This window comes from Staurois parvus, unplaced genomic scaffold (assembly GCF_062004578.1).
Source record: "Staurois parvus isolate SC_StPar_1 unplaced genomic scaffold, SC_StPar_1.0 ptg000734l, whole genome shotgun sequence".
Taxonomy (NCBI): Eukaryota; Metazoa; Chordata; class Amphibia; order Anura; family Ranidae; genus Staurois; species Staurois parvus.
In genome coordinates, this window is record NW_028318530.1 from 3494282 (window position 1) to 3519208 (window position 24927).

A 24927-nucleotide genomic window follows, 5' to 3' on the forward strand; every position below is an offset into this window, starting at 1 on the left:
TAAAGATATTGAAGTTTCATCTCAGACTTTTTTAGTCACAGCGGATGTCACATCCTTATACAGCAACATTGCACATGAAGATGGGTTGGATGCTGCAAAATATTTTTTAGACACTCTAAGCACTTTATCTCCCCTACATATTGAGTATATTTTAACATTACTGCAGTTTGCAATGCAGAACAACTATTTCTGGTTTGACCACAAATATTTTTTGCAAACCAAAGGAGTAGCAATGGGGGCAAAGTTTGCCCCCAGTCTAGCAAATCTTTTTATGGCGTATTGGGAGGAGTTTTTAATTTACGCAAGAGAATGGCCGGAGCTATTATTCTACAAAAGATTTATAGATGACGTGTTCTTATTATGGAATGGGAAAGAGGAATCTCTACATAACTTTTTTAAAACATTAAATGACAATACATGCAATATTGAATTCAGCTATGTATTTAGTAACACAGAGATAAACTTTTTGGATTTGACATTATCAAATGACAATGGGATGATTACTACCAAATCCTTCTTTAAAAAAACGGACAGGAATAGTTTCATCCCGTTAGACAGTTGCCATCATCCCGTATGGTTAGCTAATATCCCCAAAGGTCAATTCACTAGAATACGTAGGAATTGTACCAAATTAGATATGTATCACACACAGGCTGAAACCTTAAAAATGAAATTTGTGGAAAAAGGTTATTCCCAACAGAATATGGATGACACCATACAACAAGTGGCTAATCTAAATAGAAATACACTGTTGGAGGGAAAAAGCATAACCAACAGGTATTTGTCTTGTCCGTTTTTAACCACATATTCTACACAGCATAGAGCCATTAAACACATTATAAATAAAAACTGGAATGTGTTGATGGCGGACCCTATTCTTTCTAAAATTCTTCCAGTAAAACCTGAAGTTATTTACAAGAAAGCCACTTCATTAAGACATCGATTAGCACCAAACGTCATTGATCCTCCAGAGAAGATTACTTTTACACCAAATATAAAAGGTTTCTTTCCGTGTAATAAGTGCGTTATTTGTAAGATTAATAACGTAAGGAGACAGAAACTATTTACCTTCTCTTCATGCACTACAGGAAGATCATATAAAATAGACAATTGTATAACCTGCTACAGTAAGAACGTAGTATATCTCCTTGAATGCTCTTGCAAACTCCAGTATGTGGGGCGTACTACCAGACGTCTACGTGATAGACTGAGAGAACATATCAGTAATATTAAAAAGGGATATAAAGATCATTCATTGTCTTATCACTTCAAATGTAAACATAATAATGATCCATCAACCCTGAAATTTGTTGGGATAGATACTGTACAACCCCATTGGAGGGGGATAAACAAAATACGGAAAGTCTCTCAGCTCGAAACGCGCTGGATATATGAACTCCAAACGCTGCAGCCCAAAGGTCACAATATAGATATAGATCTTAACTGTTTCATCAATAACAGTTAAAACTATATATTCAGAAAATAGGATAAGATGCTGTTGGCTCAATACATCTACAGTCATGGCCGAAATTGTTGGCACCCTTGATATTTCTCCAGGAAATCATGTATTTCTCACGAAACGTATTGCATTAACACATGTTTTGCTATACACATGTTTATTCCCTTTGTGTGTATTGGGACAAAACAAAAAAAGGGAGGAAAGAAAGCAAATTCGACATAATGTCACACAAACCTCCAAAAATGGGCTGGACAAAAGTATTGGCACCCTTTCACAACTGCGGATAAATAAGAATGTTACAAGCATGTGATGCTCCTGTAAACTCACCTGGGGCAAGTAACAGGTGTGGGCAATATAGAAATCACACCTGAAAGCAGATAAAAAGGAGAGACGTTCACTTAACCTTTGCATTGTGTGTCTGTCTGTGCCACACTAAGCATGGACAACAGAAAGAGGAGACGAGAACTGTCTGAGGACCTGAGAACCAAAATTGTGGCAAAATATCAACAATCTCAAGGTTACAAGTCCATCTCCAGAGAACTAGATTTGCCTTTGTCCACAGTGCGCAACATTATCAAGAAGTTTGCAACCCATGGCACTGTAGCTAATCTCCCTGGTCGTGGACGGATGAGGAAAATTGATGAAAGATTGCAACGCAGAATAGTCCGGATGGTGGATAAGCAGCCCCAAACATGTTCCAAAGACATTCAAGCTGTCCTGCAGGCTCAGGGAGCATCAGTGTCAGCGCGAACTATCCGTCGACATTTAAATGAAATGAAACGCTATGGCAGGAGACCCAGGAGGACCCCACTGCTGACACAGAGACATAAAAAGCAAGACTACAGTTTGCCAAAATGTACTTGAGTAAGCCAAAAGCCTTCTGGGAAAACGTCTTGTGGACAGATGAGACCAAGATAGAGCTTTTCGGTAAAGCACATCATTCTACTGTTTACCGAAAACGGAATGAGGCCTACAAAGAACAAAACACAGTACCTACGGTAAAATATGGTGGAGGTTCAATGATGTTTTGGGGTTGTTTTGCTGCCTCTGGCACTGGGTGCCTTGACTGTGTGCAAGGCATCATGAAATCTGAGGATTACCAAAGGATTTTGGGTCGCACTGTAGGGCCCAGTGTCAGAAAGCTGGGTTTGCGTCCAAGATCCTGGGTCTTCCAGCAGGGACAATGACCCCAAACATACGTCAAAAAGCACTCAGAAATGGATGGCAAAGAAGCGCTGGAGAGTTCTGAAGTGGCCAGCAATGAGCCCAGATCTAAATCCCATTGAACACCTGTGGAGAGATCTTAAAATTGCTGTTGGGAAAAGGTGTCCTTCCAATAAGAGAGACCTGGAGCTGTTTGCAAAGGAAGAGTGGTCCAAAATTCCGGGTGAGAGGTGTCAGAAGCTTATTGATGGTTATAGGAAGCGACTGATTTCAGTTATGTTTTCCAAAGGGTGTGCAACCAAATATTAAGTTAAGGGTGCCAATACTTTTGTCCAGCCCATTTTTGGGGTTTTGTGTGACATTATGTCATATTTGCTTTTCTGCCTCTGTTTTATATTTGTTCCAATACATACAAAGGGAATAAACATGTGTATAGCAAAACATGTGTTAATGCAATACCTTTTTTGTGTGAAATACTTGATTTTCAGGAAAAATATCAAGGGTGCCAACAATTTCGGCCATGACTGTATGTCCCCTTTTAGTAAACCTTTGGACCATCTATTTAAATCCATTTGTATTGATTGATAGATACTGTATTTTATATACTATTTTATAATTTATAATCTATATTTTAGTAAGGACTTATGGTAGTCCTTTATTTTAATTGCACTACATTGGGTATGTTTGACTCATATTAAAATTGTATTTTAATGTATAATATATTTTGGCATATAGTTTATATGCTAGTGCCACACACAATAGACCATTTTTGATTCGGAATCTATCTCTGGCTAATTGGAAATATAATTATCCTATCACCATATAAAGTAAAATGTGTACTAATCGGCTTGGTGGTCAGTAATATTGATTGGAAGGTTTTGAAGGATAAAAGCATAATGCTTGAAAATGATAACCAGCCGAGTACACTTATTAGTATGCAAAACTAATGAAAAATGGCGCAGGTATGAAGATCCGATCGTTCGTGGTCAGACTTCAGGATGATGGCGCCTTTCCAAAGCGCATGCGCCTAGCATATAAATGAACGTCGCACGGCCCGGCGTTCAGTGGCACATCCCCCCAGACGACGTGCGTGTGCACGAAACGCGTAGGAGGAGCCAAGAACGCCGTGACGTCATACCGCCGGAGCATCGTGGCGCTCCGGCGGTCATTTTTAATACTGGACGGTTAGTCCATTTTGTTTACCTTATACCGTGTACACGGGTTGCTGAATTTTAAATAAATCTTCATATGACCTACTACACTATGGATGCGTTTTGTTCTGACTCCCTTGGGGAGTACCCATTCTAGCCACTCATCTCTCTGTGGGGTACGAATCGTATGCTGATCCTAAGGAGAAGTACGCAGGTCATCTAAACCAGGGAATATACAGGAACATCTAGGAGGTCTGGAAGGTGTTTTGTCGTAATACCACAGCATGTCCAGTTGATGATCCTAAAGGGGAATCTATAATAAACGCTCATTTATCTGTGCGTTCTGGTGAGTGTGCACCCCTTCAGCACTATTCTGCACAAACGCCTGACCATCAGGAGGATATATAGGAGAAGAGAGCACTAAAGTCACCCATTTTATGAACTTTCTACTGTTTAGTCATTTATGACAGATTTCTTGATTTATGCATACATGTTATAGTCATTAGCGCTGCATCTTGTGATATATATTGTTTTGAGGGTGTTTGGTACCTTATGTTCAGCTGCTATATAGATGCGCTCGTATTTATTCTTTTTTGATTAGTAAGAATTCTTAAGCTAGCCATATGCTAACTATTTGTTCTGCGTACAGCCAGTTTAAGAGTTCTTACTCCTTTTATTCTTGATAAACTGGCCGAAATTTGCTCCACGAAGAACCATGTTGGCACCCGCCTGTCCAACATCCTGAAAATTGAAGGAGCTGGGCAGAACATTGTTGGTCGAACAGCGAATGCATCCAGTCAGGTGCCGCAATGTTTGGGTACTCCCTTCACAAATGCTGTTTAGCATGGATGGGGAAATCGATCGCTTTCTCGAGTTAAGCCTGTAGGGTTGAGCAAGAGAAATCTTACTACGTATGGCCAGATTTAGGATCAACCCTGCTTTATCAGAGTGAGATTGACTGTAGACTGGGTGGGAACAGAACCGGGAACTATGGTGAGGTGTTCCTACCTTTTGAGTAATCAAAAAAAAAAAAAGCCAGTGGCTTATTCAACCCACTAGACTTCATTTATAAAGGAAGTACTACTTTTGTGTGGCCTGACCATATAGCAGTCAAACAGATAACATACCTTCATACTTTCAAGAATGGCTCCACAATCTTTCTTCAGCAACCTGCTGGGGTGTTTGAGAGCCTGGTTAACTCCACGTCGGATGTCTCCCATTCGGATTGACATACGAGCTACTCCAGCAAGGCACGTTTCATCATGTTCTTGAAACTAAAAAGTGTATTTATATTACTTTGTGATCACTTTTAGCTAGTTAAAACACGTTTCTTAAAGAGACAGAGTCAAGTATTTTTGGCACAGTGGTGGTGAAGTGGGGCCTGGGTGGTTGGAGGCTCCTCCACAAGTAACTGTCAGCTATTACTCCAGATGAGTTCTCCCGGCTAGCAGCAGAGGTTGGGTGTTGGGTGGTAATTAGTGGTGTGAGTTGCAAGGCCAGGGATTACAGTGCCTGTGCAAGCCCTAGCAAAAGCTGGGCTACAGTACGGAGGTGATGTGAACGGACAGGGCCCGAAATTAGAATGTCATGTTCTAAGTTATTAGCAAAAGGAGACCTCCTGTACCAGGAGCTGATTGCTTGTATGTGAAGGAAATGCTTAAAGAAAAAGGATGGACACTGCATCAACCTCCCAAGTAAGGACAGCGGTGTTGGCCTCAGCCGCCGCTCCAGCCACACCCACTGACACATTTTGCCTCACCTACTAGGGCTTGGTCACAGAGGTGGGGAGGACTGACAGAGCTGCTGGTTAAGTCTGCATCATTGGCCGTGATCGGTGATACCCCATACACACACCTGATTGCAATCACAGATCATGGCCGGTGATGCGGACCTAACCAGCAGCTCTGTTTGTCCTCCCGCCTCTGAGACCAAGCCCCGGTGGGCGGGGTGAAACATGTCATTGCGTAACTGGAGCCACGAAGCCTGAACACCACTATCCTTACTGGAGAGGTTGATGCAATGTCCGTCCTTTTTCTTTCAAGTTAGAATCAATCATAAGACAATTTTATGTGTTTTGTAAAATACTGCATGTTGATTCTTTTACCAACAGAAGTGTCTAACTCCGAACCACTTTCAAACTTACTTATTAGGATCTAAAACATATAATACAGAAAGTGAAATTTACTAAGCTGGAAGAGTTATAGCATAACACATGGAAAGCACATACTACCTGCCATTTTGGGACACCCTCTCCCAAGTCCCCATAGTCCACACATCACACAGCCAGCAGTGCAGATCGAATTATTTAGGGCCCTTTCACATTATCCTGTTCCATTGCTGTGCAAGTTAATGTGTGTTGCATTAATGTGTGTTGTAATTAAATATGGGCTGCCAATACAAGGCAACATAGTTCTACTTGGGCATAGGGGTGCATTCTAAATGAACCGCTAATCACTGGTTTGAAGGAGGCCCAAAGGCTAACTATTCACTTCCCACTCCCCATGCATTCACCTTAGATAAGTAGGAAATGAGGTCTAGAAGCCTGCATCATATCTGGTGGCACTTTTGAATTAAGGCCTATGAAGAACCCAGTACCCCTGGCTCTCTACACACTGACATCTCCCTATCACCCAGCACCCCTACCACTGAAACTCCCTGCACCCCAGACTCTGAACCTCCCTGCTCTGATCCAACCTGCCTCCCACCACAGTCTTCCAGTCCCTGCTCTCTCTTGTCACCTTTGCACTGACATGCAAAGAGAAGGAGAGGCTGAGCCTGGAGTTTTTAGGTTCTCTGGCCACATTTTTCTCCTCCCTGTGGTGGCATCATCTTCTCCCAGTGCAGCCTCTGTAAGTCAAGTCAGACTTCCGACCCTGGTGGCTCTGTGTGTGCTCCTTGGGGGAGGGGGAGATGGAGCACATTTCTGGTGAGAGAAAGAAGAAGGACGCCAAACAGAGAGACACCCATCACTTCTATTACTACAGAACCCTTCCAAAGCAGCATCCATTTTCTAGAAGTCTGCCTTCCTTTTTTTTTCTTTATTTCTTTTACTTTCAGCATTTGAACCAGCCACTTCTATAGCCTTGTGATAGGTCAAAGACGATGCTAATGACTGTGATGGGCCAATGGCAAGGCATGGGAGTAGAGAGAAGATGGGGCCAATTGATCATTTCCAAATGTAAGTCATTGTTTATCTGATAAAGTACTGCAAGTTTACAGGCTTAAAAGTCACTTTTGGACATACCCTAGGAAACATGCCTGCCGCTGCTTATAAATCAATACAGAGTCTCTTGAAGGTAACTTTTATATTGATTGCTTGATTTACCAGCCCAATTCTAAGTTCCATTATAAATATACCAGACCTAAACCTTGGCATGGACACTCTTCTTTTAGTGATTTTTTTTTTTTTGCACCATTCCTGATAGTACTGAAGTACTGCAATACCCAGTTGATAGGTGGAGTGGACAGAGCAAGCTCTTCTTCCATCTCCCTGCTCTAAAAATCCATTTAATATATGGTCCCTAGATAGGGGACATATCAGATATTAAACTGATAAGAACAGATACTAAACTTGATCTTAGCCAAAAGGTCGAGAACAATATTTTTTTTAGCTACTCTATTGCCAAGTCTCCCTCCCAAGCGTCTATTTTCTTCTGCATATTGGTGGTCAAGCAGACCAAGTACAACACCATCCCCAATGCTTTCTATTAGATGGTTTAACAACAGAACCTGTTCACTGATCCTCATGTTATCTGTCACAGAGTAGCTCTAAACCAGAATTGCACAAAATCCCTTCTATATCTTTAGAACAGTTTCTACTGACTGACAACAGAGGAGAGATTGAACATCCAATTCCATTTGCTTAATAAAAATACATAGCTGAATTGTTGGGATTTTGCACGGTTTGGAAACAACATTCAAAAATATACATTTCTTTGCATAGTCCTTGCTTTAAAACTACCCTTGATTTTCTAGGAAAACTTAGGGTACATTCAACCACCTCTCAACGTAGCAAACTATCCACATGCCATCATTCGTGTGAATGTAGCTTGAGGCTTGTCTTTTATCTCCATCTTATCTGTCTTTCAGATAGGGCTCTTAATACCTAATTATTCATCCTGAAAAACATACCTTACTGTCTCCAGTCATTCCTTTCTCATAATGTGCAAGTGCATTGACATAGTCACCTCTGCAACATAAATATTTAATTATCGCACAAGAAAATACAGAAATAACCAGACATTTTGCACAATTATCTGCAATAATTATAACAGGAAAGGGACATAGAAAAGTTAAATATATAGAATTAAATATTTATTTTATATGGATGTCTATTATGCTAGTCAGCACAGTAAATATAACTGAAGACTACTGATTAATTACACTTTATAGTAGACAGGAATTATGACTGATTACGCAATTTGTGGAAGAAACAGAGCATGCAGTCTCTGATTACAGAATAACTGCCACTGTTAAGAACCTACCATATTTTAAAGTGTATCTATACCCAAATCTTTTTTGTGTTTTGTCTAGAATGGGGAAGGGTTAGAACCCCTGTTAGGGTTTACTGCTGCCTTGAACTCTGTTAGAGAGCCTTTGGGGACGTTTTAGCAGACAATGGTAAATATGCAACAGGGATAAGGACAACAACAAAAAGACAAAACTGACACAAAAGACAAAAAAAAAAGTCAGCAGCTACAAAAACGGTAGCTGCTGACTTTTAGAATACAGCCACTTACCTGTCTCTCGGTCCAGCGATGGCTTCACCACCACTGGTTTAATCGGCCATCTTCTCTCCCTGGCACTGGCATCTTCTGTGTGGGCAGCCGACTGTGACAGCTTGCGGCTTCACAGCTGGGTGCCCACTGCACATGCGTGAGAAGCGTTGCGCTTTGTGAATGGTCCCGTAGTCTTCTGGGACCTGTCACGTGTCCCTGAAGAGTACAGGGAGGGAGGGGGGAGGACAACTTCCACTTCCAATCGCCTAGGCGATTGCAGCGGAAGTGGGAGCGGGTACCTGTCAAATTTGGTTACCCGCTCCCTCCCTACCACTCCCCAAAGGTGCCAATCCTTAATGGGGAGCAGGGGACAAAGCCTTAAAGCAAAACTTCCCCTTTTGGGTGGAGCTCTGCTTTAACTTTACTAGACAAGAAGTGAAGAAACCTCTCCAACGGAGCCTCTGACAGCAGTTAAACCTGACAGGAATTGTAATACCTCAGCTTCTGGCTATAGATGCACTGTAAGTGAACATTCTCTGTACATTTAAAACATAACTTGTGAAAAGCTTCCTCAAACAATAGTAAGGTGAGGAAGGCAGTGAGTCGTAAGTGAACTAAACATGAAAGTAGAGAGCATGCTTCTATACAGATACTTACTCAAAAAAGTGAATTAACAATCACACACACAAAATTGTTGCAGTCTATTAGTCCTTAAAGGTGGTGGCTGCATTAGTCTTTTTCAGAATTTTTTCCTTTTATTTTCACTTGTTGATTCTGCCAATACCAGTTCTTGTCCTAAGGAGAGAATGCTCACTCATAGTATATCTATGTGTTGTCTCCTGTGACAGCTCTCCTGATTTGGACTTCAAACACCTCCTCATTCTTCAACACCATTACATAAGGAAGGAATTACTAGCTATTATTTTTTTTTCACAACAAAGTTTTATTGAATTATGAAAACCAGATACTTCAGATTACAATATACCTAGTACCAATGTATACAGAAATAAGAAAAGTAACTTTGGTACAGCAAAGTTTGATGTATAATGGCAATATGCAATCTAAACAAGGTATATGTCGCTTTGCTGTACACATGTAGGGTTATTGGGGTTGATTTACTAAAGGCAGATAGACTGTACACTTTGCAACATGCAATTACACTCTAAGTGCAGTTGCTCCAAACCTTAGTAAATGAGGTAAAGTTTCTCTTTGCAAAGTATAGCCAATCAGGTGCAAGGAACATAACAAAAACAGCATTTTTGCTTGCACATGATTGGATGATGGAAGTCAACAGAGCTTCTGCTCATTTACAAAGCACTGAAACACTTCCTCTTGCAGAGTGCATTGGCACTTTGCAAAGTGCACAGTCTATTTGCCTTTAGTATATCAATCCCATTGAATGAACAACACTCATACCAAGGAAAAAAGAAGAAAATAGTGGGTTAGAGTAATGGCCCAACAAATGTAGCCAAATGGATCCATTAATGTGTTTATAGAAATTGATGGGATAGCAATTTAAAGGAGAAATACAGCCAATCACAGGTTCGTTCCGCACTCCTGTGACCCGTTTTCAGCCAACAGCAGGCTAACGCCCACTGTCGGCTGACGTCACTCAGCCGGTCCAGGCTGGGGAAAGATACCAACTTCAAAGTCAGGATCCACTCCAGAGTCTGGAGCAGCACTTGGCTCAGCCTCTCAGCTAAGCACTGAGAGTCTGAACAGCCGCTCCTTCCCCGTCCACAGCCCAGCGTTTCAGTGAGTGCAGGGGGGCTGAGCAGAGAGCAGTGACTGACAATCCCACTCTGCTCACAGCGGCTGTGAGAAGTCAGTGATCAGCGGTCATGTGATTGCCGAGTTCTTACCCTTAGTGCCGGCGGGGGACAGATGCAGCATAGCTAGGGTTTCCTCCATGTTATAAATGGAATCAACCGTTATTAACCATTCCTTAATGGCTGGCACATAAGTACATTTCCAAGGATATGGGATAAGTGATTTCGCTGCATTTAACAGATGTCTTGTGAGAGAATTTTGTATCTTTTGAGGTATGCGGGTATATGCAGTGGGCAACAAGCTACATTTAATGCTAATTTAGTGTTTGTGATATGTATAATCCATTTTTTAATGTGGTGCCAAAATGGAGGACATGACCACTACAAAAAAAAAAGAACTTTTGTCTGATTTGCATCGCCAACATAGATCATTGGCAAAAGTAGACCAACTCTTAACTTTAATCGGTGTAATATACCATTGTTTGAGAATTTTAAAGGAGATTTCTTGCATTCATGTACTCAGAGAGCATTTATGGGTAAAAACGCAAGCTTTCTGCTGCCATTGGTTGTCTGAGATTTGTATTTGCAAGTATTTCTCCCAAGTCTGTTTGGATTTGTCATATGTCTCACTGTCTGAATGTGAGAGCCAAGCATATAACAGGGTTGTGACTTTATAAACAGGCTTTCTTTTGAAACATATATTTTCAAAGTTCATAAGTGATCTGGACAATGAATCCTTATGCTTACTATTTTTCAGAAAATCATGCAGTTGGATATAAAACCAAAAATTAAGAGGTGATTCTTTGTGTTCTGCTTGTAATGTTTCAATTCACCCCTATGAAAACAATGAATGGCAAGTAAGGGCATGTGTTGATCTACATAGGGAACAGCCTTGTTTCGAAGTCTGGGTGGAAAATCTGGATCATTTGGGATTGCTAATAAAGGGCTCGGTGTAGTGGAAAGTAGATAAATGTTATTTTTATATTTAAATTAAAGTTCACAGATGATAGCTGGGAAGGCTGATTACATTGTTTGAGATTTCAGTTCAGTGCACAGAAAATTACTACTACACCAAATTTCTGGCAGGATCAACAAGATTTTTCTGTACTTTCAGAAAATGTACATATCCTTAAAAAAAAAAACAATGAATGCAGCAACCACATCTAAGGACTTGTAAGCTGCAGTACATTCCGTTTTGTATGTGAGTTTAGATATACTTTAAGAGAATAAACTACTACAAGGGCCTCTTCAGTCCAGTTCATTTTTGCGCACTATATGATCTCTCATAGTGCCATGAGATAATGTAATTTTAAAATTGGTGTAACAATATTTTTACTTTACATAGGTATACTGTCCACTGCAGAGGCCATTCTGATGGCCTATATACACAAATCAGCCCACAATACTCTAACATGCACCAAACTAAAGCTAAAATGAAAGAATCCAGGAGGAGGACTCACGTGAATTCCAGCTGTATTGCGTATTCCTTTGATATGAATGGTATCTGGTTGGGAGCCAGGCGTTTTGCAAGTTGTAGGGCACTATCCCAATGCTGCAAGTCTCGTCTTACCTAAAGTCAACACACATAAGTGTTATATATGAAGTCTTGTATGCAAACAGGAAAGGCCTCACTGCCAGAATCCTGGGCAACTTTACATATCTGAGTGAGGGACCAGACCCTGCCCCACACAACACAAAACAAAAAGCAATGGACGAATAGAAATCTGGGGGGGGCTTGACTTAACAGCAAGTTCTGACATTACCTGGAGTGTCAGAGGTTTCCCTGTCAGAACAGCCTGGCACTCCAGGTAATGGCACTGAGGCATTGAGCCACGACTGGAGGCATTTTGAGCACTTTATACCTGGGGTAGGTTTGGTTTTAGAGACAAAGGCCCTTCGAGACTTATTCAGTATTGAACTTACTTCAAGTGCACATATAGGACTGCTAGAAGCTAGGTACAGGTCCTGTGCTAAGTTGAAGTCATTGGTGAACATGGCAAGATGACCAGCCAGGAGATTGTGATCCTCTATCCCCTGCAAGAAAAATACATAACATTTATAAAACAAGAATGCAGTTTGCTTACATTTCAATGACTGCTGTACTTTTACCTTGTATTAGGCTCTTCATCTTATAAACTAATCTGTATATACTATACCTATACACATAGAAAAGAAAACCATGGACCTGATGGTGTACCATGTGGTGAGTATTCTAAAAATAATTAATGTATTGATTGGGCCCAAAAAACTTTTACTAATGTATATTCTACAGGAGTTTATCATCTATGGCAGGATCCACACCATAGATACAAAGTAAGGCAGATTAAGTACATGAAATGGATTCCAGTGGCAAGAATCTGCACATCAATCAGTTGGTTAGGGGTGGATGAGCCACCCTGGGTGCAGACGGATGCTCATCCATCCTTAACTGCAGGCAACCACTCAATGTGTGGATACATGTGAACAGTGACAGCTCCTTTTAGCCTGTCATTGCTTTGTACAGGCTAAGCGGCTGCAGTCTACATACACCTGTAATCCCAGCCTCAAGAATCTGCTAATATTGTGCAGCTGAAACCTACTTTATACACCTAACCATCCATGTAAAAGAGGCCTAAGTCTGCGTAGAAATGTCCAATGTATTAATATTACAATATACAGAGCACAAAAGGCTCAATTCACAAAGATAACAAAGATAACAGACCAGTATAAGGAAACCCAGGGCTTTTTTCTCAGAGAATAGGCGCCGGAACTCCTCCCTTCTGAGTCACTTCTTATCTCTGCCCCCTACCCACCTTTGAGCATAGTTCCTTGGTTCCACCCCTTACCCACCTCCCAGTACTACGCCTTATAGAGAATATAGAGCCAAGTATCATTTTGTGGCAATAAGCAACTTGTATGAAATATGTTAATGATAACAATAAAAGCAATAAACCCCTCAGCAACAATGGACCCCCACAACAAAATACTGCCCCTGCAACAATAGACCCCCAGCAGCAACAACAGATCTCCCAGCAGCCAGCAACAACAGACTTCTCCCTCAACAGTAGATCCCTTTAAGCAACAATCAGGGATGTTCAGTTTGTATCACCCAATGCCCGGGACATGTAGTTCTGGGTGCCAGGCAGGTAGTTTCTTTAAACCTTTAGCACTGCTGCGGGCAAGCAGCAGGGCTCACCTGTCAGGTGGAAGCATTTGGGCGGCAGCGCTGCTGCCGATTGCTTCCACACAGCCCACAGTGCCAGACTCCACCCCGCGTACCTCCAGCTTGCCCGCTATGTCTCCTGGGCCCTGCTTGCCTATCTGCGGGTCCGGGACCATTTCAGCAGGTGCCAGTATGTAGATGGGATGGAGGAGAGTGGACACGTCCGATCCCCTCCTCTTCTTCTCCTGACCAGGAAGTGACGTTATGACGTCATTTCCGGGCCCCCGTTGACAGATTTCACAGCCATCGAGGCCGAGAAAGAATGTAATGTAGTGTGATGTACACTCCATTACATCCAGTTGAGTACAGGGGAGGCATGCATGGTCTCTCAAACCCTGCATGTCTCAATAAAGAGAACCTGTCACCAAAAATAATCACATAGGGGACTTTTTGCCCTCTATATGATAAAAAAAAGTTAAGTAAAGAAATTTATTTTTTTAATTGTAAAAAATTAAAGTTACACCCAAGCACATAATACCCCCCCCCCAAAAAAAAAATTGTGAAGGCCCCCCACCCACATATAAATGTAAAAGCACATGTCAGAGCACCTACGCATGAAAACATCAATTGCGAAACTCATGTTACATATATGTTACACATACGCCAGAGTGAGAGCAATAATTCTAGCACCAGACCTCCTCTGTAACACTAAACTGGTGACCTATAAGGGGCTTTAAAAGTGTCACCTATAGAAAATATAGGGTGCTAACGTTTGTTAAACTCAGTGCAACCTCATCAAAATTTATTGCTGTTCTGTGCCCTAAAATTACGTGTATTTTTTATTGAAATTTTGTGTTTCCTAGACCTTTGTGGTAATATCGTGTGACATAAATTTGAACCACCACTATGTTATTCTCGAACGTCACTGCTTTCAGAAAATATACTGTATAATGTTTTGGGAGTTTAAATATGGTTTTGGTTAAAAAAAAAAATTTTTGTCAGGACAAGTAGAATATCATGAGGGACAAGCAGATTTGGACCACGATTTAGTCACTGGAGAAGTATTTTTTTTTTTTTTAATTTCTAAACCCCTGAACAATTGACCCCCGCAGCAACAATAGACTGCCACACAAAAATAGATCCCCTCCAGTGAAAATAGATCCCCCAGCAGCCAACAGAACAGAGCTTCCAGCACACCCCAGCACCCCTTGCCATTACATACATTCAGTGCTGGAGGTACCGAAACTGCGTTCCATAGTTACACAGTCTGGCTGTAAAAAGACAAAAGTCCATCCAGTTCAACCATAAAAAAAAAAAAATTATAATCCTATACCCACAGTTGATCCAGAGGAAGGCAAAAAACCCAGTAAAGCATGATCCAATTTGCTCCTGCTGGGAAAAAAATTCCTTCCTGATCCCTCAAGAGGCAATCAGATATTCCCTGGATCAACTACCTATAAATGTTAATAACCAGTTATATTCTGTGTATCTAAGAAACAATCCAGGCCTTTTTTGAAGCAATCCACTGAACTGGCCAGAACCAACTCTTGAGGGAATCTATTCCACATTTTCACAGCTCTCACTGTGAAGAAACCTTTCTGAGTTTGGAGATTACATTTCTTTTCCTCCAGATGTAAAGAGTGCCCCCTTGTCCTCTGTGATGACCTCAAGGTGAATAGCTCTACACCGAGTTCACTATATGAACCACTGATGTATTTATACATGTTCATCATATCCCCCCTTAATCTCCTCTTCTCAAGAGAGAATAAATTCAGTTCCTCTAATCTTTCCTCATAGCTGAGCTCCTCCATGCCTCTTATCAGTTTGGTTGCTGTACTTTCTCAAGTTCCCCAATGTTCTTTTTGTGAATTGGTGCCCAAAACTGAACTGCATATTCAGTTCCGTCGGGTTCTCACTGAAAAAATGCCCTGAGGAAACCTATTTTCAGAAAGTGTCCAATGTCCAATGGAATTTAAAGATTAGTCACATGGCTGAAAAAATGGAGAGTGTTAGAGCTCTGTGAAATCAGCCTTGAAAGAGAAAGAATTCTTCTAGAAACAGTGCTGTAGCGCAGTCACTTTGGGGTACTGGCAAATACCTGTGTTAGTCTTCAAACTGATCCCTGGGTCCAGATCAAGCCCTGCACTCCCCTCTAGCTAGGATACCTCAATCAGACAATGGAAACATTTTAGTGGGCAGTAAAGGCTATGGCATTTCATAGTAGAATGGCAGGGTTTTAGACATATTCATGCAGATATCAAAGTCCCATACATGGTCAATAACGTGTTAAGAAAATCCTGTGGATTCATCTGTGTTGGAGACTTCTCATATGATGAGTGTCCTAACGTGTGCAAAAGCACTATTAGGATATCATATTCTGACATAAAAATAATTGAGATATTCTTGTTAATGCAAGACACTCTCAGACCCTTACTTGAATTATTTAATTAGCTTTATTAGTTAGGCAGATGTTCAGAAATTGAAACCTGTCATAAGAATAATTTGGTACTTTCCATTGTAGCTCTCCTTCTAAAAATGCTAGTTGTCTGGCTTTTTAGATGACGTACTGCCTTTCACATTTTCACTGTCACTGACCGTGGTTATCAGAAAATGTAAAATAAAATCAGACATCCTCACCTGCACATTTGTCATGGGCAGTGAAGCAAGACAGTAAAAGTGACAGTCAAGCAGGTAGAATTTTTAGAAGAAACCGTCAGGGGCAGATTTTGTATTTCTCTCCTGACAAATTTCCTTTACTGCAGTGACATTTTAATAATATACCTTTATCTGTTCTAGTGACATCACCATGCCCACATTTCCAATCTTCCTATATACACGTATTGCAAATTCCACCTCCATGTGGTGCAGACAGGCCCGGGCAAGCTCATTCCAGTTCTCTTCTGCATTCAGTGAACTGCAGACATCCCAGGAATCTGAAAACCTAACCAGGCAGCAGGCAGAAAGAACAGAACAACAGAGAATATATGCATTATATTTACAAATAATATACACCAATCGTCCATAACATTATGACTGAACGTGGGTGGGATATATTAAATAGCAAGTGAATATGTTGTCCCTGGAGTTGATGTGTTTGAAGCAGTAAAAAAAATGGGCAAGCATAAGCATTTGAATAACTTTGAGGGCCAAATTGTAATGGCTAGACTACTGGGTCAGAGGAACTCCAAAACTGCAACTCTTGTAGGATGTTCCCAGTCTGCAGTGGTCAGGGTCTACCAAAAGAGATCCAAGGAAGGAAAATTGAGGAACTGCGAAACAGTCATGGATGGTCAAGATTTATTGATACCCATGGGGAGCAAAGGCTGGCTGTGTAGTCTGATCCAATAGAAGAACACTAGCTTAAATTGCTGAAAAAGTGTTCGTTATTCCTGATAAACAGGTGTCAAAACACACATGGCATTGCAGTTTGTTGCGTATAGGGCTGCGTAGTCATAGACCAGTTGGTGCCTGTTCTGACCAGTGTGCACAGCCAAAATTGCCAACAATGGGCATGTGAGCATCAGAATCAGAGGGAGAGGGGGAGAGGGAGAGGGAGAGAGAGAGAGAGAGGGGGGGGGAAGAGAGGGGAGAGGGAGAGAGAGAGAGAGAGGGGGGGAGAGAGAGGGGAGAGGAGAGAGAGGGGGGGAGAGAGAGGGCAGAGGGGAGAGAGAAGGGAGAGGGGGAGAGAGATAAAGGGGGAGGGGAGAGAGAGAGGGGAAGGGGGAGGGGGAGAGAGGGGGAGGGGACGGAGAGAAAGAGAGAGAGGGGGGGAGGGGGGAGAGAAAGAGAGAGGGGGAGGGAGGACGAGAGAGGGAGGGAGAGAGAGAGAGGGAGGGAGAGAGAGGGAGGGAGGGAGAGAGAGAGGGAGGGAGGGAGAGGGAGGGAGGAGGGAGAGAGGGGGGGAGAGAGAGGGAAAGGGGGGGAGGGGGAGAGAGGGGGGAAGAGAGAGGGAGAGAGAGGTGGGGGGGGAGAGAGGAGGGAGAGAGGGAGGGGAGAGAGAGAGATAGGGGGGAGAGAGGAGGGAGGGAGAAAGTGGGGGGAGAGGGAGAGAGAGGGGGAGGGAGAGAAAAAAGGGGGAGAGAGAGAGTACATTCAGAAGCATCACAGAGCTGCTGGCTGATCTGGACAGGGAAGGCAGAGCAGATCCTCTCTCTTCTATGCTCTGCTGTGGAGGATGGGGGGGAGGAGCTGGACACTGCCAGAGAAGACGAGGCATCAGGGACATGTGGGGGGGAGCCCAGGAGGGAAATCCGATGCACAGTCAGGGATGATCAGTGCAGTGGAGGGACAGTGACAGCAACGATCTCCCTGCATGGATTTCAACAAGGCAACTGGAAGTCTCTCCCTCCCACAGCCGCTTCACTGAAATCCATACAGGGAGATCGGTGCTGTCACTGTCCCTCCACTGCACCGATCACCTCTGACTTTGTTCCAGATACATATCATCGTTGGGGGGTGTAGGGTGTGTGCGGTGAACACCCCGTACCCATGGATGATATGCCTCTCACCTTCCCACTGCCCACCAGCTCCATCACCAGCACAGTGTCCGGACCCGTCACCCGACTCACTGCCACCGCGTGAAGTGACAGGTGAGCTGCTTCTGGGTCGGGATCTGAGACTACCTCCTCCTCGGCTCCCCACACTTGTCACTGGACAGAGATCCTCTCACGGTCCTCGGGCAATGCCCGTATGGTCAGTCCGCCCCTGACCAAAATTATGATCATAACACAGAGGAGGGCACCTGTGTCCTGTTCCTTGTCTATTGAGGGACACAGGAAATACTATACTTTCAGTATGTCCAAAAGTAGTCCAAATGAAGAGTGGGCAACACAGAAAACTGGTAATAAGCACAACCTAAACAACTGAAACTGGGTACTCCCTGTAGAACAAAGCGCCACCTGAAGCTTACATCTAAAAACATGGCTTTAGAAGAGACTGCAACACTGACCTAGAAAATTTTGGAAAACATGTGAGCTGAAGTCCAGGTATCAAAATGTACAAACCTGGAAGACAGAGGCCTTATGCCAAAACACCCAAGAAGCACTCATAGCCCTGTTGGAATGACCCTTGACTGGAAAATGGAGAACCTGATCCTTGAGACCACAGACTTACACAATGGCCTATCTGAGCCCCTTAAAAATTGGGAAACTAGACGTTGGGGCACCCTTCATGAGCCCATCTGGAACTGACAAAAAAAGAATCTGTCTTGTGATAGAAAGAAGTGGCATACACAGAATGATACACTAGAACAGTCCAAGTAGAAATAAATCTCCTTCTGTGAACTCAAACTGGATTCAAAAAGGGAAAGACAATGTCCTGATTAAGGTTAAATTCTGAAACTACCTTGGGAAGAAAGGACTAGGTTAGCTTACAGTTAGGATACCTCAAGAGCACCAGAGGGCCAACACTAGTGCAGGCAGGCAGCAGAAACAGAACAGGGATCAATGTTCCTCATGGCTCTTGTATTAGCAGCAACAGAGAGATGATTCCTCAAAACCGTCTGGTGGGAAAGAGGCCACAGAGTGTGCATGCATAACACTCTATCCAGTGGAATTACAACAGCACTCAGCCCCACTTTGTTAAAACCTTCCATGACAAGCCAGTGGGAAAAGGAGAATTCAAAATAGGCACCCAGTGGGCTTGATGTACAGCCTAATGGACCCATTTACAGAAGTGAGTATCAGAAACAGCACAAAATCAATGCTAACAGCTCTGCACCTGGAAAGCACTCCACAGCTAACTTGGCCAGAACTAGTCTGGAAAGTGCTCAAGTGGTGTCCATCGCCCAGCGTCACTTCAAGGCTCACTCCACAATGTCAAAGGAGTGAGACCTGGTCACAGAAAGACCAAAAGTCGAGACTGAGGACAACAGTGCCAGGTAGCTGCAAGAAAGCAGAGATACCTCCTGCAGCTATTTTGACATAAATCTTGATTGAAGAGCGCAAAAAGTTGCTACAAAACAGTAGGTTAAGTCTTAAAATCAGCTGAGCTGAAAAAAAGATGTCCATCCTCCTGGGACACCAGCAAAAAACTGAGATATGCTGGCAGTGGGAGGGCTTACAGTTCTTTTTTTGTTTGTCAGTATCCAGTCCTCCTATATGCAGCAGTATAGCCTGAAGGTTTAAGACTTTCCGTGTACCTCAATGGAGGATAAGAAATCATCTCCTTCATGTTTCCAGTAACATTTTAAAGCAGCTGGTTGCTGTTGTGTCTAACTCAATTTTTACCGCAGCTTGTGATGTTCCTACTGCATTTTCCCCATTCTCTACCTCAGTGTTTCTCAACCTTTTTACCTTGGAGGAACACTTCGCAAAAAGTTCGGGATCTGGGGGAACCCCCGAAAAAAAATTTCAGATCTACAGCTCACGGAACATTGGATCTGATCAACAAGCTGTAGATATAACAACAATTAACAAACAAATGCAGAGCAGTGCAGGGAAGCTGTTTTAACATGCCTTTTCTCCTTGATCTCCACTAGCCCTCCTCTCGTCCATCCCAGGTGATATTACATTTAACAGCCTGAGACAGACAGAAGAGGAGGACCTGTGGGGAACAGTGCAGTAAATAACAGTATGTTTCCCTGCACAGCTCTGCAAATCCATAACACAGGGTTTCTCACATGGGGTTAAGAACACTACTGAAAATAACACTGGGTGGTATACATCTGCCACAATGTTGATTTGCAGCAGAACCCCTGGGGAACTCTTGCAGAACCCCTGTTGAGAAACACTGCTCTACCTTATGACTGTCTTATACTGTACTGTTTTCTGCAAAAAGGATAACAGGACACATAGCGACTGAAAGGCGTAAATGGTGTAAATATGGGTTCTAAGTGAAAAACACACATCTTTCCATATTTTACTAGGTGGTCTAGGTATTTTACAGGCTCCTAATTGTGATCATTGTGATTGTCAGTCTGTTTCTGACCACCTTATGAAACTAATGGGCCCCTTCAAAGGTTGCAGGCCCCTATTTTAAAAAGGAACATTTCCAAACCTAGTGAAGAACAGGCTACTACTAAGCAGAAGTAAATAAATGTGAAGCTTTGTAAGTGTTCATTTACTAGAGTACTGGCAGACACCTCCCTTCCCCTCATTTTGGTCATCCTCAGCAGTCTCTTAAGTGTGTTTATATTTTGCCAAAACAGCCCCTTTAACCAGGGTTTTCTGTATCAATTTGCCCTTCTCGGAACAACAAACTTTCCAGTGGTTATATCTGACAACCATTATGAAGGATAAAGGTTGAGAAGCTGTGGTCCTACCTTCTCAACATTAAAGTCTGTGTTAGCATCTTTGTAAGCTCTTTGGCATCTGTATCCTTTACACTGCTCAGGAAATTGTGTGTACTTAAATAGATGTTGTTTAGCATTCCGCTCTGAGTCTGACAGGTCAGCTCTCCATTGTGTAAGAGAACAGGTTTATGAGCATAAGGTAGCTTAGTTCCTCCTGCTAGGATAACCTTGGAACCTGAAAAATATGACACATGCTAAAGTCAAATGATTAAAAACCAAATGCTAACTTGTGTACATGCATTGATAGGTAACATAAGGGGTGGAGAAAATAGATCTATTCAAGATAAATATAAAGGATATAATTTGTGACTTCTCCTGAATATCTTAGTTACCTGCCTGTCAAGCAGATCCAGTGAATTCAACAGTCACTGACCTAGCACAAGTATACAGATCAGGAATTCTGTCTTCACTTTCTGCACACTTGTATTGGTTCAGTAACTCAGACACAATCAGCCAGGGGATCAGCATGGCAGCCAGGTTTCAGTACTTTCTTTCACTAGCCTAGAACATATATGTGATCAGGAGTTCAAACCTTAGTCTGGCTTTCCTGGCTGTATACGAATACCAGGTCAGTGGCTTTAAAAGCACCAAGGTCATTGGATTACAACTAGGCAACTAGATTTTTCTAAAAGTGGTCAGCAATGGCAGCCTCCATATTTTTCTCAACATATGTTATTCTGAAACTGCTAAGGTATGTGTACATTTTAGCTTCTCATAGTGTCTACTGAAGTTTCTTTAATCATTAAAGAAGAATTCCGGGCAAAAATGTTGTCTCATGCAGTGGGGCTGTGCCCACACTGCATGGGCTAAATGCTCATTGTTGTCTAGGGGTTCGGTAAGCAGAGGTATACTTACCTAATCCGCCAATCCTGAGCGGAGGACCGGTCCCCTAGCCAGCATCGGACGTGAGGATGGCAGGAACAGTCCACCACTGGATATGGGGGAGGTCGGTTTTCCAGAGGATCAGAGGATGGGGTAAGTATAGCGTTTCCCTAAGCTCCTGGACAAAATAAGCAGTTAACCCATGGCGTACAGGCACAGCCCCACTGCATGGGAAAATAAATAATTTTCACTGGAGTTCTGCTTTAAACTAATACTTTTTAAACTCATTTTACATCAGCTTTATAATTCTTACTTCAAATGTGTGAACATAATTCATTTTGCAGGCAAGTCTTCACTAAGATATTATGGCTGATTGATGGAAACTATAAAAAAATAATATAAGTACAAAAGTGAAGACCAATCATGGCTCTAGTTTTATTTTTTTTTCTAAAATCAAAGATGAAGAGTGGCTTTTTGATACTTTTCAACATCTCCACTTTTCGGCTCATTTTGTTTCCTCAAGTTTTAATAGATTGGTACCAGTATTTAATACCTTTATGGAAAAAAGAATAGCTAAGGATGTACCTTGTATAGTGTCCTTGTGAAAAACGTATGTAAACACCTTGTCATCATCAAAGGCACAGAAGACCCCTTTATCCATTGCCCAGTTTTCCCAAAGTATGCCTTTGATAGTTGGGGAAAAGTTCGGAATCTCATACAAATTATCATTTTGCTGAAAAATGCAAAAAACATACAGAAAATTACACAGTTTGGGAAATTAGAACTTTACACCAGAAATGTTCATTTTTTTAACTTTTAAATAAAGGTATCACTATGCTATTGGCCTAAAATACATACCATCAGCTTGTCATTGTCTTGGATTCCAAGTAAAACCTGGCATATACAGCTGGTAAAATAAGTATTGAACACGTCACCATTTTTCTCAGTAAATATATTTCTAAAGGTGCTGTTGACATGCAATTCTCACCACATCTCGGTAACAGCCCATGCAATCCATACATACAAAGAAACCAAAACAAATAAGTTCAGGATTAAGTTATGTGCAATAAAATGAAATGACACAGGGAAAAAGTATTGAACACGCAAACTGAAATGTATTTAATACTTCGTACAAAATCCTTTGTTGGTAATGACAGCTTCAAGAGAAACTAGTTGCACACATTGCTCAAGTGTGATTTTGGCCCATTCTTCCACTCAGTCTTCAAATCTTGAAGGTTCCATGGGCCTCTTCTATGAACTCTGATCTTTAGTTCTTTCAATAGATCTTCTACTGGATTCAAGTCAGGTGATTGGCAGGGACATTCTAGTAGCTTTATTTTCTTTCCTTCTTTGAAACCAATTGAGCATTTCCTTGGCTTTGTGTATGGGATCATTGTCTTGCTGAAATTTTCAGCCTTGTTTCATCTTCATCACTCTGGTAGATGACAGCAGATTCCTGTCTTGGTACATTTTTCCATTCATCCTTCCTTCAACGATATGAACTTTGCCAGTACCGTATGCTGAAAAACAACCCCACACCATGATGTTCCCACCTCCAAACGTCACTGTTAGGATAGCATTTTGGGGGTTATGTGCAGTTCTATTTGACCTCCAAACATGGTGTGTTATGGCATCCAAAGAGTTAAATTTTGGTCTCATCTGACCAGACCATATTCTTCCAGTATTTCACAGGCTTGTCCAAATGTACAGAAAACTTTAAACGCGCTTCAACATGCTTTTTCTTCAGCAATGGAGTCTTGCGTGGTGAGCGTGCATACAGGCCAAGGCAGTTGAGTGCATTACTTACTGTTTTCTTTCAAACAATTGTACCTGCTAATTTCAGGTCTTTCTGAGGCTCTCCACTAATGGTCCTTGGCTCTTGGAGAACTCTTCTGATAATTCTTTTCACTCCTCTGTCAGAAATCTTGCGAGACGCATCTGGTCATGGACGGTTTATGATGAAATGATGTTCTTTCCACTTCTGGATTAAGGTCCCAAGAGTGCTCACTGGAACATTCAGAAGTTTACAAATCCTTCTGTAACCAATGCCATCAGTATGTTTTGCAACAATAAGGTTGCGAAGGTCTTGAGAGAGCTCTTTGCTTTTACCCATCATGAGCTGTTTTTCGTGTGACACCTTGGTAATGAGACACCTTTTTATATGCCATCATTTGAGACTGAACCAGCTGATATTAATTTGCACTGCCAAGGAGCAAGATTGCTTTCTAATTACTGATAGATTTCAGCTGGTTTCAGTGCCTTTTTGCACCTCCCTTTCTTCAGGTTTTCAATACTTTTTTCCTTGTGTCATTCCATTTTATTACACATAACTTAATTTCTGAACTTATTTGTTTTGGTTTCTTTGTATGTATGGATTGCATGTGTTGTTACTGACATGTGGTGAAAATTTCATGTCAAATAGCACCTTTAGAAATATATTTACTGAGAAAAATGGTGACGTGTTCAATACTTAATTTACCCGCTGTAAATGGAATGTCTGATAACTTTGGAACCCCAAACATATTCTTCATTCATCGGAATATTCTTTATTTCATGATGCAATTGTCAGCATTTATAACCGATAAACAGTTGCTTTTTTTCTATTATTTTATCTACGCGCATATATATTTCTTAGTTGAGATAATGAGTCCAAGAGAATGATCCTTTTAAGTTATCAAAATAGGTTCAGGCAACGTAATACTTAACTGCGCTCATCACCTTACATAAGAATGACAGATAATTCAGGAATAAAATGTTTTATACTTATTTTTGTGCTTAAAGCTGAATTCCAGGCAGATAAAAAAACTAAATGTCACCATTTCATTAGGGATAGGTTTGGGTTCATAGCACATCCTCAGGATTCTCAAAGTTTGCAAATCTTGGCTAAAAACTTTTCAGGTTTGCCACCAGAAGTAAAACAACCTATATTGCAGTGCACAGCCTTAACCCCTGGTCCACAGAGTTACTAATTTGAAGAGTCAATAATTTGGAGAAAGAGATAACCCAGACCCCTTCTAAAAAAAGTGTGGTATCACAGAAGCCATATTGTTAATGTATGTTGGATCTAACATTCCTGTTTAGAGAGAAATACTATTTTTGTCAGTTTGGGCATTGGTTAATGCCCCCCCCCCCCCCCCCATGGTAGTGCTGACTCCCCTAGCTTGCCCAATAAGCCCAACTTATTATCCAAAAGGCTATAACAAGATTATCCCTACAAAGACTTCAATGGGGCAAAGTTTGTGAACATCAAGGAAGGTGCGAGTAAAAGAAATGTATTGTTAGGGTTTACATACAGTACACTTGAACTGAATAACAGAGAAGTGTTATCACCGATTTGGGTACGCTCTCTTCCAGGGGTTTCTGGCTCAAAAGACCAGCTCAACATAATTACAGTTACTTAGCAGGTTAATA

The 24927-nt window shown here is 41.8% G+C and overlaps 1 protein-coding gene and 1 non-coding gene across 4 annotated transcripts in view; both read right to left on the reverse strand.

The window, feature by feature from the left end:
* WDR19 (WD repeat domain 19) overlaps positions 1 to 24927 on the reverse strand; it is a 96225-nt gene that overhangs the window by 38305 nt on the left and 32993 nt on the right. For all 3 annotated transcript variants that reach the window (XM_089654042.1, XM_089654041.1, XM_089654043.1), the window contains 7 exons: positions 22102 to 22249; positions 20665 to 20869; positions 16185 to 16344; positions 12185 to 12295; positions 11722 to 11831; positions 7906 to 7963; positions 4902 to 5048 (listed from right to left, as the gene is read on the reverse strand). In XM_089654042.1, coding sequence (XP_089510168.1) covers positions 4902 to 5048; positions 7906 to 7963; positions 11722 to 11831; positions 12185 to 12295; positions 16185 to 16344; positions 20665 to 20869; positions 22102 to 22249 — 939 coding nt within the window. The remainder of the gene's footprint in view (positions 1 to 4901; positions 5049 to 7905; positions 7964 to 11721; positions 11832 to 12184; positions 12296 to 16184; positions 16345 to 20664; positions 20870 to 22101; positions 22250 to 24927) is intronic.
* LOC149445266 (U2 spliceosomal RNA) lies at positions 7177 to 7376 on the reverse strand. The gene has a single exon (XR_016306426.1). It is a non-coding gene; the product is annotated as a U2 spliceosomal RNA (small nuclear RNA).